The 19,995-nt window shown below is 55.4% G+C and overlaps 1 protein-coding gene across 2 annotated transcripts; it reads left to right on the plus strand.

Moving 5' to 3' along the window:
* Positions 1 to 4,091: 4,091 nt before the first annotated feature.
* On the plus strand, positions 4,092 to 19,711 carry RHOD (ras homolog family member D). Of its 2 annotated transcripts, XM_021925500.1 has the most exons (6): positions 4,149 to 4,307; positions 4,665 to 4,725; positions 13,302 to 13,389; positions 14,146 to 14,255; positions 17,471 to 17,605; positions 19,126 to 19,711. In XM_021925500.1, exons 1-6 carry the CDS (start codon positions 4,291 to 4,293, stop codon positions 19,291 to 19,293), a joined length of 579 nt encoding a protein of 192 aa, XP_021781192.1. In that variant the 5' UTR covers positions 4,149 to 4,290; the 3' UTR covers positions 19,294 to 19,711. The 2 variants fall into 2 exon arrangements, with proteins under 2 accessions (XP_003909539.1, XP_021781192.1); XM_003909490.3 differs by lacking the exon at positions 4,665 to 4,725 and having other exon boundaries at positions 4,092 to 4,307.
* Positions 19,712 to 19,995: the final 284 nt, after the last annotated feature.

The following is a 19,995-nucleotide window of genomic DNA, read 5'->3' on the forward strand; positions in this document are numbered from 1 at the left end:
CACCCCAGCGGGGGGGACAAAAAAACACACCAAAAAAAAAAAAAAAAAAAAAAAAAAAAGAATTGAACATACTTCATAGGATGGCATGAAATGACACTTGCCAAATGATGTCCAGCACAGGTAGGTGTCAGTAAATGTGAGGTCAAGGCTTTGGGTGGAGGAGTTCAGGCTGAGGGCAAGGGCTCTTGGGATCCGGTATTTCAGATGAAAGAAAGTGGGCCAAGGCTGGGCGCAGTGGCTCACACCTATAATCCCAGCACTTTGGGAGGCCAAGGCGAGCGGATCACCTGAGTTCAGGAGTTTGAGACCAGCCTGGCCAACATGGTGAAACCCCGTCTCTACTAAAAATACAAAAATTAACTGGGCGTGGTGGCAGGTGCCTCTAATCCCAGCTACTCGGGAGGCTAAGACAGGAGAATCGCTTGAACCTGGGAGGCGGAGGTTGCAGTGAGCTGAGATCGCATCACTGCACTCCATCCTGGGCAAGACTCCATATGGGAAAAAAAAAAAAAAAAACATAAGGAAGAGAGCAGAGGACAGGGGATGCATGCAGAACTAAGGACTTCGGGAGCCACACACCAGGGCCCCGTGCACCCTGCCAAGCCACTCCAAGGGGAAAGACTGTATCTCTCCCCTTCACTCAGCCATCCACAAACATCCCACACACCCAAGTCCAGAATCCCAAGCAGGGAGGCAGCCCCTGGTGATGACTGCGCAGAGAGCTGAGCAACCACATGAGGGCAGTGGAGACGTGATCAGGACCACACAGGATTTGGCCTTAGGATGGGGGTGGGCTGTGAGAAAATGGGGACGGGGTGAGGCCAGGGGGCCTTGGAGTAGGCAGAGGCTGGAGAGTGGTCACCTGTCCACACATTCCCCATTCATGTCACATGTGGTATTCGTCATCAATGCAAGCATTTGTTCCTTTATTCATTTCTTCACTTTGTTTCTTCTTGTAAGTCAGCCCCTCTTCCGTCCATCCTTCCTTCTTTCCTTCCTCTCTTCCTCACTCTGCTCTTCTCCTCCTTGTCCTTTTGGTTTGTCTGGCCAGGCGATCAACTGGACATACTGTCCTGAGCCACAGCTGGGTGCCAGCCCGAGAGAGGCACTCCTCTACGGGGTACAAGTGAGCCTTAACTCTTGCCCTTGAAGGGTTCAGGGCAGCAGGCCACGGTGCTGGGCTCCCCACAGATCTGGGCCTGGGGTTGGTGGGGCCTAAAAGGGCCTAAGTCACCCACAGGTTGCAAGTCCTGAGAAGCCTCAGTAAACACTAAAAACAGTAAACAGTACCCTGACCAGGCAGACTGTGTGACCTGGTCCACCACTCTAAAAATAAATTCCAGGAAAACAGTACAGTCCCAGGTCCAGCAATGTCTGAGATTCAGGGACATTCCCTGCCGACTAGAGCCAATTTCTGTGGCCTGGTGACTAAGCTCCCTCTTGCAAGAGCGTAAGCATAGTGGGGGGTGGGGGGCTCGGGGGCGGTGAGGCTGGGGCAGATCGAATCCTGGCTGTGTCCTGCTGGCCTAAGACACCCCTCTGCCTCTCTCGGAGGTTCAGTTCCCAAATCTGTAAAATGAGGGGAAGCAGGTCATCTGCTTGGTTGACGTCATGGTCTGAGAGCTGAACAAAATTGCAATTGCACAGATGAGGTGTGATGGAGGGAGACAGCCTGGCTTTGGGGTCACACCTGGATCCAAATTCTAGTTCAGCCTCTTACTAGTTGTGGATCTTAGTCAACAACTTAGCCTCTCTGGGTCTCAGGCTCCTCATCTGTGAAATGGAGCTAAGAGTCCCTACCTCCTAGGGAACAGTGCCTACACGTGGCTTGCAATCCATTAATGGGTGCTGTTATTATTAGGAAATGTTCAGTGAAACTGTACAGCATGACAGACATCAAGTGTGTCATTACAGAGATTATCCCTATAGCAACCAAGGCCAAACGCCTCTGCCTGACTCTCGGCTCCCTCCACCCCCAGTCTGGCCCCACCTGCCTTCCAGCCTTGCCACCCAAGGCCTGATGACAGCAGCAGTGGGGAGGATGACGCTGACAGCTGATCCAAGGGGGTGGGGCCCCTCTCACCACTCCTTGGGGCGGGGAGCCCTGCTCAGGAGCTACCTGCCCGGCCCGGTGTCAAGTCACTGCCCAGCCCTATGGCAGTTTCGGGGAGGAAGGGGCACCTGGAAGGCAGAGCTGTCCTGGGGAGGCTCCTTCCCTCCAAGTGGGGCTCCATCCAGCCTGTGGACCACAGCCCGGAGCCAGGCAGAGGAGTCAAGGAGCTGGACTCTGCCTCTCCACGTAGTGACTCTTGCCCTGGCTGCCTCTTTAGACCACAGTGAGTTTAAAGGAGGTTGAAGGTGCATTTTCACCTGCCTGACTTGGAACTCCATAAGGGGTGATGTCATGACCAGCATAAATTGGGGGTAACCTAATGATGTCTGCCCCCTGTTCTTTTAAGTTTCAATGCTTGCTCAGTTCAAGATCTGGGAAGACCCTTGTGCCCATTTTTTTTTTTTTTTTTGAGGCCCAGTCACCAAGCTCTGCTCCTTAGGCTGGAGTGCAGTGGCAGGATCTCAGCTCACTGCAAGCTCTGCCTCCTGGAGTTCATGCCATTCTTCTGCCTCAGCCTCCCGAGTAGCTGGGACTGGCTTCGCCACCTCGCCCGGCTAGTGTTTTGTATTTTTAGTAGAGATGGGGTTTCACGGCTTAGCCAGGATGGTCTCGATCTCCTGACCTTGTGATCCAGCCCATCTCGGCCTCCCAAAGCCTTGTGCCCATTTTTTTTTTTTTTTTTTTTTTGGGGCCAGTCTCAGCTCTATCCTGAACTGGAGTGCAGTGGCGGGATCTCAGCTCACTGCAAGCTCCACCTCCGGGTTTATGACATTCTCCTGCCTCAGCCTCCCGGTAGCTGGGACTACAAGCCGCCACCTCGCCCGGCCTAAGTTTCATTATTTTTAGTGAGGCGGGGTTTCACCGTGTCAGCCAGGATGGTCTCGATCTCCTGACCTCGTGATCCGCCCGTCTCAGCCTCCCAAAGTGCTGGGATTACAGGCTTGAGCCACTGCGCCCGGCGCCTTGTGCCCATTTTTAAAAGATTTTAACTCTGGCCATTAGGAGAAGTGGAGGGATCAGGTGACAATGAGTTCCCAGTTCAATGCTGGATTTACTGCTGGCATCCAAAGTGCTCCACTGGGCAAGCACCAGCTCCTCTTGCTGCACCACTGTGCAAGGGAGACTCACCCTCTGCGGGGGCGGGGGGGCAGCATTCCGCTCCGGCCTCCACAGCCTCGCCCCTGCCGCTCTCTCCTGTGGAACACCTTCTCCCTCCCCCATCTGACTGTGTCTCACTTTTTCCTCAAGACTCTGAAGGGCTTCCTGACTCACTCAACCTGGGCGAGGAGCTCCTTTCCCCTACTCCTGTCCCGCTGCCTGTCCCTACCCCCGTTGTAGTTCTGATCACACTGATGTCCTGCCTGTCTACTATTCTAGGCTGTGGGCTTCTCAAGGCAGGGCCTGGATTTTATCTTGAACAATTCAGGGTCCCCAGGCCCTTGGGCACCAGGAGGACGTCTCATGGTGCAATAATAAGAAACACAGTTTATAGAGGGAAGGTTCCATCTCTTTCCCTAGATCGTGGCCAGCCAGGGTGTCAGGTGGCTGCCCACCTTCAGCAAAGCTTCCTGGTGCTGGCGGAGGGAGGCAGGCCAGGCCTCGTAGGGCCAGTGAAGGGGGTCATCCGCTTCCCACCTGGCATGAAACGCCTGTGTTGTGCTCCGTCCTAAGCCCCCTGGGGAAATGCACCATTCATTCACTCATTCAGTAAAGGTCACTGGCTCCTACCTGGGATCTGGGACCCAGCGCGTGAGCACACCCCCGCCCACACTGTCATGGTCCCGCTGTTTGTCTTCTCCCTTCCGACCTCCCATGGCCCCAGCGCGGCCCGCTCACAGTAGGTGCTCGGGCAGCGTTTCTTCAAGGACCTAGACGGCCTTGAGAGGAAGGGCCCCAGCCCAGCCGCCCGGGCCTCTCACCTGGCTCTCGGGGCGCCCGGCTCGCACTTCCTCCCGCCGCCCCGCCCCTTCCACATTCCTGCCCCGCCGGGCCTGCCCCGCGCAGTCTGGGTCCCTGCGCTGCAGCCGCCCGCCCGCCCGCCCTCTCCGCGCCCGGCCCCGGGATGACGGCGGCCCAGGCCGCGGGCGAGGAGGCGCCACCAGGCGTGCGGTCGGTCAAGGTGGTCCTGGTGGGCGACGGCGGCTGCGGGAAGACGTCGCTGCTGATGGTCTTCGCCGATGGGGCCTTCCCCGAGGTGAGTGCCCGGCGTCTTCGCCTCGCCCGGTTCCGCTCGCGCGCCCGGGTGTGCAGGTCCGTGCCGGACGGCCCAGGCTGTGCGTCTGCCCCGGCCTCCGAGGGGTCTCCCAGCGGGGCCTGGAGTCCAGGGCAGAGTTCTTCTCCCCCAGCCATTGGGAATGAAGGCCTCAGTGATGTTATCTGTAAAGCGGGAGGAATGGCACCTACCGGGGAGGGGTGTCACAAGGACTGAGTGAGGCGACCTGGGTGCACACAAGATCCTAAGACAGCACTTGGCCGCACAATTCCGCCAAGAGGGCCTGAGGGCTTGGGAGCCAGACTGCCTAGGTTAAAATTATGGCTTTGCCACTTACAGCTGTGTGCCCTTGCGAGCGTCCCCTAACCCCGCTGTGCCCGTGTCCCTAACTACATCACAGGTGAGTGACAGCGCCCACCGCACAGGGTCACTGTGACAGTGAGTTAATAGATGTCAAGCACTCAGCCCCGGGCTGCGCACAGGAAGTACTCACGGAGATATTCTCCCCTCCAGCTCTTGCCGCTGGAATGCATGTGCCATGGGCTCTTCCTTGGAGGGTCGGAGCACACCAGCTGTAGCCTCAGCTGCTGGGCCCGCGTCTCTGCTCTCCTCTTATGAGCCCCGTGCCCTTTTGTAACCTGCTTAGCTTCTCTGAGCCTCAGTTTCCTCACAACAACCCCATGGGGTAGAGGGACTGTAGGGCGGTGGTGAGGTGGAGCCCAGGGAAGGCTGATAGGCAGCTCCGGTGCGGTACCTGGCACGTCCTTGGCGCTGTAGGCATGCCCACTGTTAATCCGTCCTGACATGCTGACTGCCCAGGCAGACTCCACAGGCACCAGGCGGCCCCTGCTCTGCCACCTCTCAGCTCTGTTGTCCTGGGAGTCCAGGGAGTTGCTCCCAGCATCTCCTTTTTTTTTTTTTTTTTTTTTTTTTGAGACAGAGTCTCACTGTCACCCAGGCTGGAGTGATATTGGCACAGTCTCGGCTCACTGCAACCTCCGCCTCTCCGGCTCAAGTGATTCTCTTGCCTCAGCCCCCTGAGAAGCTGGGATTATAGGCACCCAACACCACGCCTGGCTAATTTTTTTAATTATTTTATTTTTGAGACGGAGTCTCGCTCTATCACCCAGGCTAGAGTGCACTGGAGCAATCTCGGCTCACTGCAACCTCCGCCTCCCAGGTTCAAGTGATTCTCCCACCTCAGCCTCCCGAGTAGCTGGGACTACAGGTGCGTGCTACCGTGCCCAGCTAATTTTTGTATTTTTTTAGTAGAGACAGCATTTCACCATGTTGGCCAGAATGGTCTCCATCTCTTGAACTCGTGATCCGCCCGCCTTGGCCTCCCAAAGTGCTGGGATTACAGGTGTGAGCCACCTCGCCTGGCCAATTTTTTTATTTTTAGTGGAGACGGGGTTTTGCCTTATTGGTCAGGCTGGTCTCGAACTCCTGGCCTCAAGCGATCTGCCCGCCTCAGCCTCCCAAAGTGCTGGAAATACCAGCTTAAGCCACCGCAACTGGCATTCTTCCTTCTTTTCTTCCCAGCATCCTCAAAGCCCCTGGGGTTGTACAGGTGCTGGGGCATCTGAGCACAAGCAGGACGGGTCGGGCCTACCCTGGTTCTTATCACACTGTAGTTCTTATCACGATGATGTCCTGCCTGTCTCCCACCCTTGGCTGTGACCCCCCAGGCTGTATTGGGCCCCGCCATGGCTTTCTGCTGCAGTGGCATTGAGTCACTTTTGTTTAGTGGCTTGTGGAGCTCATGTCACCTCCTTTGATCAGTCATACTTTTTTTTAAGTTGGGGGAAACATGTTTCTGGATGCTGCCCACGGGAACCCAACAATGAGGGCACCCAGGGAAGAGCACTACACAGGGACAGGTGGCCCAGGCCCAGGGGAAGGCACCTGATGGGCGGGGGCTGGAGGGCTGGTGCCTCACCACCAGCTCTGAAATGTCCTTGATGGTGAGACCATCCCAGCTTCAGAGCAGCTCTGACGTGGAAATGGGCGTCTTGCAGTTGATAAGATGTGAATGCTTTGAGGGACATGCTGGGGCAGGCCAGAAATGGGGGGAGGGCATGCTTGTCACCAGGAAAATGGGCCGGATTTGTCCAGGCTCTTCCCCTGTCTGGGGGCCCTGGGTTCCCTGGAGCAGGAGAGTCCTCTTCTTTTAAAGAGCCCACAGTGGGCCAGGCGTGGTGGCTCATACCTGTAATCCCAGCTCTCTGGGAGGCCAAGGCGGGTGGATCAGCTGAGGTCAGGAGTTCAAGACCAGCCTGGCCAACATGGTGAAACCCCGTGTCTACCAAAAATACAAAAAAAAGTACCCGGGCATAGTGGCACACGCCTGTAATCCCAGCTACTCGGGAAGCTGAGGCAGGAGAATCGCTTGAATTCAGGAGGCGGAGGTTGCAGTGAACCAAGATCACTCCACTGCACTCTAGCTCGGGGACAATCGAGCGAGACTCTGTCTCAAAAAAAATATATATATATATATATATATATATATATATCCCACAATGTGCAAGAGCTGGAAAGGGTTCATTTTGCAGATGGGAAAACTGAGTCCAGAGCCCAGAGGCTTGCCTGGGGGCACATGGCTTAGTGGGGGCAGCACTGATCTAGACCCCTGGTCTTCCCACTCCCTACCAGGGCCTTCTCCACAGCCCCCAGTGATCTGCCTGCTGGACCCAGCCTCCTCCTGCCCCTGTCTCTAGCACCAGACTCTTCCTCCAGGCAGCCCTTGAAGCCCAAGGGGCCAGCAGCCAGGAGGCTGGAGTCCCATCTCCCAGACTTCCTGCACACAGCAAAGGGCCGAGAGCAGCCTGAGGATTTGGAGGGACCTCCGTGACCCTCATCCGGCTGTGGCCCAACCCTGGGTTCAGAGCAGCAGGGGAGGGCAAGGTGGAGAGAACTCCTAGAACAGGGGGGAGCCGCAGGCTGGGCTGCCAGCCTCTGCCCAGTCCTGGCTGGCATTTGGGGCTGCAACCATTCCCACAGGTTCAAAGCCTAGCAGCCCCCACACCAGCATGGGGATAGGAGGCGGTGAAGAGCACCCGGCCCTGCTGGCTAGAGCCCTCTGAGTCCTTCCTTGTTCGCACTTAGACTCCCATAGGTGTCCTAACCAGGGATACCCCGACACTCCCCTTTGCCCAGGTCCCCTATCTTGGTAATGATCCATTTTCTGTCTGTGAGCCCCTGGAGGGCAGACCCGAACCTGAGTCATCTCTGTCTTGGTCCAGCACAGGCTCAGCCCTTCTTTTCTGGCTGAGGACGGCCTAACAGATAAGGTTAGGTGCCATTGGTCCCATGGACAGAGGGTGACCCTGCCTGGGGGTCAAAGAACAACACAACAGAAGGTATAGACAGAGTCTCTAGGATGACCTCCCGAGTGGGGGAAAGGGCTGTGACAGTTACAAGCCAGAGGGGAAACCCAGCCCCTTTCTGCCTCTAGGAACTGGAGTTGGTAACCTCAGGAAAGGCAGGTGGCTGGGGACAGAGCCTGGCCTCTGCAGCCAGAAAGACCTAGCTCTGTCACTAGCCAGCTGTTCAGTGTGTCACCTTGAACAAGTCATTTCCTCTCTCTGAACATCATCAGAAAGTGAAGATTGTACTGATGTTCCAGGCTTGCCAGGATCAGAGACAGCGCCAGTACACAGCCACGCACAGATCCTTAGAGAATGGTAGGTGATGGTGTCATTACTATGGGCATTTGCAAAGCACTGAAACATGTTTCCCAAGAGATTCCCAGCAGGCTGCCCTGCAGCTCAGATCAAGAAGGTGACTTAGTGGGTGGTCAAGCTGGGAGCTCAGCTGCAAGGGCACCAGTGCCCTTCACAATGAGAGGCCCCTACTCTAGGACAAAGGTCAGAAGCTGGGGAGGGGCTGGGGGTATTAGTCCATTTTCACACTGCTATAAAGAACTACCTGAGACTGGGTAATTTATAAAGAAAAGAGGTTGGCGGGGCACGGTGGCTCACGCCTATAATCCCAGCACTTTGGGAGGCCGAGGCAAGCGGATCACCTGAGGTCAGGAGTTTGAGACCAGCCTAGCCAATATGGCGAAACCCCGTCTCTACTAAAAATTACAAAAATTAGCCAGGCGTGTGGTGGCAAGCACCCATAATCCCAGCTACTTGGGAGGCTGGAAGCAGAGAATCGCCGGAACCCTGGCAAGGTGGTGGTTGCAGTGAGCTGAGATCGTGCTACCTGCACCAGCCTGCGATAGAAGCCAGACCGCCCCAAAAAAGTAGCAAAAGAGATTTGGCCGGGCGCGTGGCTCACGCCTGTAATCCCAGCACTTTGGGAGTGGCCGAGGCGGCTGGATCATTGGGTTGGTCAGAGGAGATCGGCAGACCACAGTGAAACCCCGCCTCACTAAAATGCTGTAAATTAGCCGGGCGCTGTGGCAGGGGCGCCTGTAGTACCAGCTACTCAGGAGGCCTGGAGGCAGGAGAAATGGCGGAACCCGGAGGCTGAGCTTGCAGTGAGCCAGACCGCCACTGCACTCCAGCCTGGCGGCGAGCCAGACCACCTAAAAAAAAAAAAAAAAAAAAAAAAAAAAAAAGAAAAAGAGATTTAATTGATCCACAGCTCTGCATGGCTGGCGAGGCCTCAGCAAACCTATAATCATGGTGGAAGGTGAAGTGGAAGGCACTTCTTACGTGGCAGCAGGAGAGAGAAAGAGAGAAGGGGGAGGCACCACACTTTTGAACCATCAGGTCTCGTAAGAACGTCCTCACTGTTGGCCAAGCATGGTGGCTCACATCTGTAATCCCTGCTCTTTGGGAGGCCGAGGTGGGCAGATCACTTGAGGTCAAGAGTTCGAGTCCAGCCTGGCCAATATTGTAAAACCCCGTCTCTACTAAAAGTACAAAAATTAGGCTGGGCACGGTGGCTCACGCCTGTGATCCCAGCCTTTGGGAGGCCAAGGCGGGTGGATCACCTGAGGTCGGAAGTTCGAGACCAGCCTGACCAACGTGGAGAAACCCTGTCTCTACTAAAAATACAAAATTAGCCAGGCATGGTGGCACATGTATGTAATCTCAGCTACTCAGGAGGCTGAGGCAGGAGAATCGCTTGAACGTGGGAGGCAGAGGTTGCGGTAAGCAGAGATCGTGCTATTGTACTCCAGCCTGGGCAACAAGAGCGATACTCCGTCTCAAAAAAAACAAAAAAACAAAAATTAGCCAGGTGTGGTGACACACGTGTAATCTCAGCTACTCAGGAGGCGGAGGCAGGAGAATCACTTGAACCCAGGAGGCAGAGGCTGCAGTGAGCAAGATCGCGCACTACTGCACTCCAGCCTGGCTCCGTCAAAAGAAGAAAAGTCTCCCTCACTATCACAAGAACAGCATGGGGGGCCGGGCGCGGTGGCTCAAGCCTGTAATCCCAGCACTTTGGGAGGCCGAGACGGGCGGATCACGAGGTCAGGAGATCGAGACCATCCTGGCTGACACGGTGAAACCCCGTCTCTACTAAAAAAATACAAAAAACTAGCCGGGCGAGGTGGCGGGCGCCTGTAGTCCCAGCTACTCGGGAGGCTGAGGCAGGAGAATGGCGTGAACCTGGGAGGCGGAGCTTGCAGTGAGCTGAGATCCGGCCACTGCACTCCAGCCTGGGCGACAGAGCGAGACTCCGTCTCAAAAAAAAAAAAAAAAAAAAAAAAAAGAACAGCATGGGGGAAACCACCTTCACGATTCAATCACCTCCCACCAGATCCTTCCCTCGACACGTGGGCATTACAATTCGAGATGAGAGTTGTGTGGGGACACGCAGCCAATCCATATCACTGGAGAAAGTGTCACCACCTGGAAGGACGGATGGGGGCTCTTGTGGACACTGCTCCTGGCCACCAGCTTTCCCGGTGGTGAGCATTTATGCTGGGGCCTCATCTGCCAGTCCATCCTCCCTCCCACATCATGGCGTGACACTCTTCCCCTTTAACCAGTGAGGAGACTGCCCTAAGGACACATAGCTGGTGAGTGCCGGAGCTGGGTCTTAAGCCAGGCACATCTAAACCTAAAGCTAGTGCTCCTAGCTACCAGGTCACACTGCCCCCACCAGGCAAAGGGCCTGAGGGAGGGCACTCTGAGTGGGCAAGGGGGGATGGAGAGGTAGGTGACGCCCTTGCCTCTTCCTGTTGGTTCCTCTTGGTAGAGGGAGTGACAGCATGTCTAGAGTCTGGGGTGGGGCCAGCCCTTACCTCAAGGCTATCCCAACTTTTCCATCTTCCTCAGCTGCCCACTCTGAGACCTGCCTTTCTCCCCACCCCACTCCCTGCAGCTTCCCTGGAGGATGGTGCTGACCCACTGCTCAGGTGCTGCCCCTCCCAGCTGGTCAGGGCCTGACTCAGAGGACCAGCAGGCAGGCAGGCAGGCGGGCAGGCGTGAAATTCTCCTGAGTCATGGGCAGGTGGGGGCCCCACCCGGCATGGGAAGGGAATAGGATAGGGGCCCCCCCGACTGTGGCCGTACCAACCAGCCCTGAGCAGGCAGTCGAGGGTTAGGGACCTAACAGCAGGCAGCCCAGCATGCCTCTTGGAGCAGAGGGCACAGGTTGTGGCAGAGTTTTGCAAACCCATCTTTCAAAAGCTCCCTCTTCATTCCTGCATTTTCATCTGTGTACAAAACCTGGCCTGTTGCCCGTTCATCTCACCTTCATGGAAAGGCAGTGAGCTTAGGCTGGGCAAGGCTGGAATAAGGGGCCTCTGTCCTGGGCGACCTCCTCCCAAGCCCAGGCAGGACAAAGAAGAAAGGCCCAAACATGGGACACTGGTCTGGGAGTGGTGGCTCACACCCGTAATCCCAGCACTTTGGGAGGCCAAGGCAGGTGGATCGTGTGAGTCCAGGAGTTCAAGACCAGCCTGGGCAACATAGCAAGACCCCATCTCTACAAAAAATACAAAAAATTAGTTTGGGAGGTTAAGGTGGGTTGATTGCTTGAGTTCAGGAGTTTGAGACCAGCCTGGGCAACATGGCAAAACCCTGTCTCTATGATAAAAGAAAAAGAAAAATTAGCCAGGCATGGTGGCCCACATCTGTAATCCCAGCTACTCAGGAGGCTGAGGTAGGAGAATCACTTGAGCCTGGGAGACAGAGGTTGCAGTGAGTCAAGATCGCGCCACTGCACTGCCTGGGTGACAGAGTGAGACCCTATTTAAAAAAAAAAAAAAAAAAGGCAGGGCGTGCTGGCTCATACCTATAATCCCAGCACTTTGGGAGGCCGAGGTGGGTGGATCACTTGAGTCCAGGAGTTCAAGACCCGCCTGGTCTTGTATCTCTACTAAAAATACTTTTAGTAGATACTCCTTTGTATCTCTACTAAAAATGCAAAAATTACCTGGGTGTGCTGGTGTGTGCTTGTAATCCCAGCTACTCTCAAGGCTGAGGCAGAAGAATCATTTGAACCCAGGAGGCAGAGGGTGCAGTGACCAAGAGATCACGCCATTGTACTCCAGCCTAGATGACAGAGCAGGACTCTCTCTCAAAAAAAAAAAAAAAAAAAAAAAAAAAGCCCGGGTGCGGTGGCTCACGCCTGTAATCCCAGCACTTTGGGAGGCCGAAGTGGGTGGATCATGAAGTCAGGAGTTCAAGACCAGCCTGACCAACATGGTGAAACCCTATCTCTACTAAAAATACAAAACTTAGCCGGGCATGGTGGCGCGTGTCTGTAGTCCCAGCTACTCGGGAGGCTGAAGCAGGAGAATCCCTTGAACCTGGGAGGTGGAGGTTGCAGTGAGCCAAGATCACACCATTGCACTGCAGCCTGGGCGATAGAGTGAGACTCTGTCTCAAAAAAAGAAAAGAAAAAAAAAAGGTGGAAGGCGCATTGAGGGATTCTGGTAAGGGATCAGGAAAGGCATCCCAGAAAGGTGAAGGTAGCATTTAATAGGGGTCTTGTTTGGATTGTGAGAGGTTGAGAGGCAAAGAAGGAACCCCAAAAAGGTGCGAGTTCCCCAGGGCAGGGATTGAGTCTTTTGTTGCCTGCTTCCCAGTGTCCAGAATTGGGCCTAGAGAAGGTGCTAATGCTGCTGAATGAACAGATGAATGAACAAACGAACAAAGCAAGGCATGAATAAACATGTAGGTTAATGGTGTTCTAGGAAAGGGGGACAACATGAATGAAGGCTCAGAAATGGGAGTCCCACTAGCATGTGCCTGTGGTCCCAGTTCTTGGGAGGCAGAGGCAGGAGGATTGCGTGAGCCCAGGAGTTTGGGGCTACAGTGAGCTATGGTGCCTGTGAATAGCTGCTGCACTCCAGCCTGGGAAACACAGGGAGACCCTGTCTGTGAAAAAAAGGAAAACTGGGAGTCCCCTGCCCCCATCCAGAGGGCAATGATAAAAATAACAGTAGCTGGCATGTAGATGTGCTTATTTTATGCCAGGCCCTGAGCTAAGGGCTCTGCATGGAATATCTCACTGAATCCTTATAGCGGCACTGTGGTAGGGACTTTTTTTTTTTTTGAGACGGAGTCCTACTCTGTCACCCAGGCTGGAGTGCAATGGCGCTATCTCGGCTCACTGCAACATCCACCTCCTGGGTTCAAGCAATTCCCCTGCCTTAGCCTCCCAAGTAGCTGGGATTACAGGCATGTGCCACCACGCCTGGCTAATTTTTGTATTTTTAGTAGAGACAGAGTTTCACCATGTTGGCCAGGCTGGTCTCGGACTCCTGGTCTCAAGGCCCACCTCAGCCTCCCAAAGTGCTGGGATTACAGGGGTCAGCCATGGCGCCGGGCTGGTAGGGACTTTCAATATTCCCATTTCACGACTGAGAACAAAGCTCGGGAGGTTCAGGACTTTGCAAAAGCAGACAGGCTCTGGACCAGCACCCCAGGCAGGCCGAGGAGGAGGCTTCTCACAAACAACTATACTCCACTGACTCCCAAGACGGGGGCAGTGCTGTGGACAGACCAAGTCCCCAACGCCTCTCAAAACCTCCTCACAGCCTCCCCCTGCCCTGCTTCTCCTCAGAGCTACACCCCCACCGTGTTTGAGCGGTACATGGTCAACCTGCAAGTGAAAGGCAGACCTGTGCACCTCCACATCTGGGACACAGCAGGTGGGTGTGCTGGGGCAGGGGCAGGGTGGGAGGGGCTTCCGTGGGCCCCAGATGCCTGGGACAGATTCCGCTCTGCTTCCTTCTGAACCAGGGAGGCCAGCCAGTCTCCCAGGGACAGGCGCGGGCCAGGAGTGGGCCCAGGAGTCTGAGCCCTCTTTGCCTCTGCAGCTGTGTCCACCTGCACCCCCAGCACCCCAGGGATGCCCACTACGTCTTGGAGGCAAGCGGGAATCCAGCACTTTGCTTTCAGGACTGTTCCTGGCCTTCTGAGCACTCCACCCTGCTTTTAGCTTCTGTAGGATCTGCCTGTCCGTGGCCTCTGCCCTCCAGCCTCCTGACCTTGCCTATACCAGGGTGAGCTCTGAGCTAAACTCAGGGCATCCCAGCAGCCCTCTTAGTTGGATGGGTTAAGATGTCTTTGCCAGGTTCCCACCTACCCCTTATTTCTCACTCCTAAGCTCAGAGCAAAGCCAGCTTCTGAGCAGTTGGCCCCAGTTCCTCCAGGTGGTGCCAGGCCTGGCCTCTGCCTTGCCCGCCATCCCTTCCAGACACCCCACAGGCAGAGGTGAGCACTGCCCCAAGGGCGCACTCACATGGAGTAGCCACCTCAGAGCCAAATTTGTGCCAGACTCTGAGGCAAAAAACTAGGCCCTGTCCCCAGAAGCTCCCCATCTGATGGGGTGACCTCCTGACATCGGGGCGGTGCTGACAGGGGCCAGGAGCCCTGAAGGCAGTGACCACCCCCACTCTGCCCAGGGCAAGACGACTATGACCGCCTGCGGCCCCTGTTCTACCCTGACGCCAGTGTCCTGCTGCTCTGCTTTGATGTCACCAGCCCGAACAGCTTTGACAACGTCTTTAACCGGGTAGGTATCGGGGGACAGGGAGGCATAGCCCCCATAGCAAGGCCACTCCACTCTGCCACCCACCCTTGATCCAACTGACTGTCAGAGCGTGGCAGGCCCAAAATGATACTGATTCCAGAGCCTTTGGTGTATATATGGGGAAACTGAAGCCCAGAGTGGGGCAGTGGCTTGCCCAGGGTCTCTGGCACAGGGATTTGGTGGCAGCATCTGCCTTTCTGACTCCCAGTACAGTGCTCCTTGCCTACCCTATGCTGCAGACTCTGAACACTATGGCTCCTCCCACTGCGGCTCTGCCTGAGGTTGCTGGGTGACCCAGAGGCTCCTGCATCTCCCCAGCCTGTGCCTGCCCGAGGTGCATGAACCGTGAAGTCAGAGCGCAGCAGCTCTGCGTGGCTGCTGGTTCTCAGAGGCTAGTCATGGATATCAGGGATGTGGCCCCTTGAATTCCTCTGCTCCAGCTGCCTTTAGCCATGGCACAGCCCCTCACCCACTGCTGCCAGGGCCTCTGAGTTTCTGCAGGGTACAGCCCACGACAGTATTTGCAGCAACAGCAACAACAATGGTGACAATTTTAAGGACTGACCATGTGCCAGGCACTGTTCTGGGTACTTGTATGTATTTACTCATTTACTCCCCTGGCCAGCCTTATGGAGTGTTATTATTCCCGGATCCAGTCACTCATCCAAAGATACACATCTATTAAAGTGGTAACACTGGGATTTGAACCCTGGCAGGCTGCCCCGCCCATTCATTCAGAACAAATGATTGAGCACATTTGTTCTGGTGCTGTTTGGGCATTGGGGACCAGGAGAGATGGTGGTGCCTGGGACCAGGGTGGAGTGACAAGAAGGAGGTTCATTCTGAATCGGTCTGGAAGGCGGAGTTTGCTCATGATCGGGGTTTCCTGTTGGATTGGATGTGGGTGGGAGGGAGGAGTTTTTACCAGAGCAGCTGGAAGGTGGAGTTGCCCTTGGCCAGGATGAGAAGGAGCAAGCTGGGGACTGGAGTGGGACATCCTAGTGGAGGTGTCCAGCAGGCAGTGCCAGGCATGCGTCTGCAGTCCCTCCTAGCAGGCAGTCCGGCTGGGCAGCCTCAATGCAGCCGCATATTTATAAGCTACAGGTGCAGTAAAGCCTGGGGGAGGCTGCCCGGCGAGGGAGAGCAGCTAGAGGGGAGGAAAGGCTGAAGCCCAGGGAGAGAAGGAGGAGGGCAAGGCCCCATAAGACCTAGGAGAGCCAGGAGAGTGGGGTCCTGGGGTGAACTGCAGGCTCAGTCAGGTAGGAGGGAGTGATGCCCAGGGTCAGTGCTATCGAGGGATTGGTAGGAGCAGGGCTGAGGATCCACTAGTGGAGGCCGGGCACGGTGGCTCACGCCTTGTAATCCCAGCACTTTGGGAGGCCGAGGAGGGCGGATCATTTGAGGTCAGGAGTTTGAGACCAGCCTGACCAACATGGTGAAACCCCATCGCTACTAAAACTACAAAAATTAGCCAGGTGTGGTGGCACATGCTTATAACCCCAGCTACTTGGGAGGCTGAGGCAGGAGAATTGCTTGAACCCGGGAGGTGGAGGTTGCAGTGAGCCGACATTGCACCACTGCACTCCAGCCTGGGCAACAGAGCTAGACTCTGTCTCAAAAAACAGAGGATTCACTGCTGGGTTCAGTGGGAGCCACCAAGGAAATCTTCCTCATGGGCAGTTTCGGTGGATGGGTAGGGTGTAGGGAATCTGCCAGGGACCCCACAAAGGCCCCATTTGCTTCCAGGAATGAGGTAGTTTGACGCCAATTTGTTTGTTTGTTTTGAGATGGAGTCTCACTCTGTCTCCCAGGCTGGAGTGCAGTGGTACAATCTGGGCTCACTGCAACCTCCACCTCCCGAGTTCAAGCGATTCTCCTGCCTCAGCCTCCCGAGTAGCTGGGATTACAGGCTTGAGCCACCAAGCCGGGTTGATGCCAATTTTTATCTGGCAAGTTTGACGCCTGAACCGGCCGACTTAGTGCTCCTGGAGATAGAAAGCCCCTCGGGATCCCTGGCTCCCCAGCTGTAGTCCAGGCTGAAAGAACTCGGCCCTGGTGGCCTCACATTCCGCAGAGCAGCCCTCCCTCCACCAGGCAAGCAGTTGAGGCAGACAGCGGCAACCATTTTGTAAGCGGATTTATTTATTTATTTATTTATTTTTGAGACAGATTCTCACTCTGTCGCCCAGGCTGGAGTGCAGTGGCTCCATCTCAGCTCACTGCAACCTCCGCCTCCCGGGTTCAAGCGATTCTCCTGCCTCAGCCTCTGGAGTAGCTGGGACCACAGGCGCCGCCACCATGCCCGGCTAATTTTTGTATTTCTAGTAGAGACGGGGTTTCCCATTGTTGGCCAGGCTGGTCTCCAACTCCTGACCTCAGGTGATCTGCCTGCCTCAGCCTCCCAAAGTGCTGGGATTATAGGCGTGAGCCACCAAGCCCGGCCTGGATTGATTGATTTATTTTTATCTTATTTATTTATTTATTTATTTTGAAATGGAGTTTCACTCTGTCACCCAGGCTGGAGTGCAGTGGCCAGATCTCAGCTCACTACAAGCTCCGCCTCCCAGGTTCACACCATTCTCCTGCCTTAGCCTCTCGAGTAGCTGGGACTACAGATGCCCGCCACCTCGCCCGGCTAGTTTTTTGTATTTTTTAGTAGAGACGGGGGTTTCACCGTGTTAACCAGGATGGTCTCGATCTCCTGACCTCGTGATCCGCCCATCTCGGCCTCCCAAAGTGCTGGGATTACAGGCTTGAGCCACCACGCCCGGCCTCCGGATTTGATTTTAAAGGATCACTTATTTCCTTATATGTTTTGCTCAGTTTAGTGGGTGTCTGTGAGGGCCCTTACCCTGCAGAGAGGCAGGATTCTAGAAGGGCAGGAGCAGGGCTCTAAGCCCCACCCCCAGGCTCAAATCCTGCCATTTCCAGCCAAGGCCAAGTTACGTCGCCTCTCTGTGCCTCAGTTACCGCATCTGTACAGTGGGATTGGTTATCAACTTGCTGCCGGGCCTTGGGGAATTAATGGGTCCATATGTGTAAATTCTTAGATGAGAGTCTGGTACCAAATAGTTTCTCCCTAGATGCTGGCTGTACTGATTATCAATATCAGAGCTCGGGCTGGGGAGCAGGAGAGTGGCCCACTGAGAGGGCCAGAACTCTCAAGGGCTCATACATGCCCCCTTGCCCTCCTGCAGTGGTACCCAGAAGTGAATCATTTCTGCAAGAAGGTGCCCATCATCGTCGTGGGCTGCAAGACCGACCTGCGCAAGGACAAATCACTGGTGAACAAGCTCCGAAGAAACGGGTTGGAGCCTGTGACCTACCACAGGGTAGGAAACCCAGCCTGAGGTGGGAGTTGGGGAGGACTGGCTAAGGGGACCTCTGGATGCCTCTCAGTGGCACTAGGTGTCCAGCATGCTCAGGGTGTAGGTCAGAGCTGGGGTTGTCTTAGAGGCTGTCGGTGTCAGGAACTTCCAGCACTTGGAAATGGTCCCTAGAATATGCTGGGAGCCTCCACCGGCAGAAGGGAGAACAAAGAAGTAGGCATATCAGAGTCAGTTCCACCACCAACCTGAGACCCAGAGAGGAGGCCCACATATTCAGACTGTGGGATCCTCTCTGCTACACGCCCGGGTTCATAGGAAGTTCATTTCTTGGTGCCTTGAGAGGCAAAGAGGCCCAGCCCAGAATGGAGGTAAGAAACACAACGAAGGCTCGCTGGGCACAGTGGCTCACGCCTGTAATCCCAGCACTTGGGAGGCCAAGGTGGGTGGATCACTTGAGGTCAAGAGTTTGAGACCAGTCAGGGCAAAATAGTGAGACCCTGTCTCTACCAAAAATACAAAAAATTAGCCAGGTGGTGTGGTGGCGGGTGCCTGTAGTCCCAGCTACTCTGAAGGCTGAGGCAGGAGAATCACTTGAACCCGGTTGGCGGAGTTGCAGTCAGCTGAGATTGCACCACTGCACTCCAGCCTGGACGACAGAGCAAGACTCCGTCTCAGAAAAAAAGAAAAGAAAGAAAGAAAAAAGAAAAGAAAAGAAAAGAAAAAGAAACACAATGAAGGCCAGGCACAATGGCTCATGCCTGTAACCCTAGCACTTTGGGAGGACGAGGCTAGAGAATCATTTGAGTCCAGGAGTTTGAGACCAGCCTGGGCAACATAGGGAGACCCCATCTCTACAAAAAAGTAAAAAAAAAATAGCTGGGCTTGGTGGCCGCTCCTCTGATCCCAGCTACTTGGGAGGGTGAGGCGGGAGGATCCCTTGAGTCCAGAAGTTCGAGGTTACAGTGAGCCAAGATTGTACCACTGCACTCCAGCCTGGGCAACAGAGCAAGACTCCGTCTCAAAAAAAAAAAAAAAAAAAAAAGCCAGGGGTGGTGGCTCATCCCTGTAATCGCAGCACTTGGGAGGCCAAGGCGGGTGGATCTCTTGATGTCAGGAGTTCGAGACCAGCCAGGGCAAAAGAGCAAGACCCTGTCTCTACCAAAATTACAAAAGATTAGCCAGGTGTGGTGGCGGGTGCCTGTAGTCCTAGCTACTCTGGAGGCTGAGGCAGGAGAATCACTTGAACCTGGTTGGCGGAGTTGCAGTGAGCTAAGATCGCACCACTGCACTGCACTCCAGCCTGGACAACAGAGCAAGACTCCATCTCAAAAAAAAAAAAAAGAAAAGGAAGAAAAGAAAAATAAATGTGCTAAAGTGCATGAGGGCGCTTGGGCAAGCCAGGGTACGGGAGCCATGGGTGCTCGGCAGACCCCACCTTCCACTCTTGTCCAGGGGAAGGAAGCGAGGACGTGAGGCCTGCCCATTGCCCCCTTCACAGCAGCCCCATCCACCTCTCCCTCTAGGGCCAGGAGATGGCGAGGTCCGTTGGCGCGGTGGCCTACCTCGAGTGCTCGGCTCGGCTCCATGACAATGTCCACGCCGTCTTCCAGGAGGCAGCCGAAGTGGCCCTCAGCAGCCGCGGTCGCAACTTCTGGCGGCGGATTACCCAGGGCTTTTGCGTGGTGACCTGAGCATCTCGGGGCGTCCCAGCAGCGCGGGAAGGGGCAGGGTGCTGACCTACTGCTGAGCTGGCTGGGCTGGACCCGGCCCCTAGGCTGTGACCGCCGAACTGCACCACAACAGACGGGTGCCACCAAGGCCAAGCCCTGGGGCCTGGGAGTCTTGGACTGAGAAAGGGGGTTCCTGGGCCCACCTGCCCTATGTAGGGCTCATCCTGCTGTGCCCGAGAATCACTCACTGACCCCTTCGCCCGGTCCCGGACCGACATCCTGGAGCCGCCTGTGCAGCCTGATGCCCCCTCGTGGCTGCTCCCAGGGCTGCACCTGCCAGGACCTAAAGTTCTTAGGTCCCTCCTGCCAGGACCCACACCCGGCCCCATCCCACCTGTCATACTGGTAACTGTAACAAGGAAAACGACATCACTTGTCATTTGTGTCATGCCTCGTTTCTTTTTTCTTTTCTTTTTTTTTTTTTTTTGACAGAGTCTCGAGTCTCGCTCTGTCCCCCAGGCTGGAGTGCAATGGCTCAATCTCAGCTCACTGCAAACTGTGCCTCCTGGATTCAAGCGATTCTCCTGCCTCAGCCTCCTGAGTAGCTGGGGTTACAGGCGCGCGCCACCATGCCCGGCTAATTTTTGTATTTTTTTTTTTAGTAGAAACGGGGTTTCACTATGTCAGGCTGGTCTCGAACTCCTGACCTCATGATCCACCCGC

Source organism: Papio anubis, chromosome 12 (genome assembly GCF_008728515.1).
Source record: "Papio anubis isolate 15944 chromosome 12, Panubis1.0, whole genome shotgun sequence".
Taxonomy (NCBI): Eukaryota; Metazoa; Chordata; class Mammalia; order Primates; family Cercopithecidae; genus Papio; species Papio anubis.

What these genes read in the sequence shown, in the direction of transcription:
- RHOD (XM_003909490.3), top strand. Translation starts at nt 4,176, where the DNA reads ATGACGGCGGCCCAGGCCGCGGGCGAGGAGGCGCCACCAGGCGTGCGG. An exon ending in CCGATGGGGCCTTCCCCGAG is followed by an intron (nt 4,308 to 13,301) that starts GTGAGTGCCCGG and finishes GCTTCTCCTCAG; the next exon opens with AGCTACACCCCCACCGTGTT. An exon ending in TTGACAACGTCTTTAACCGG is followed by an intron (nt 14,256 to 17,470) that starts GTAGGTATCGGG and finishes GCCCTCCTGCAG; the next exon opens with TGGTACCCAGAAGTGAATCA.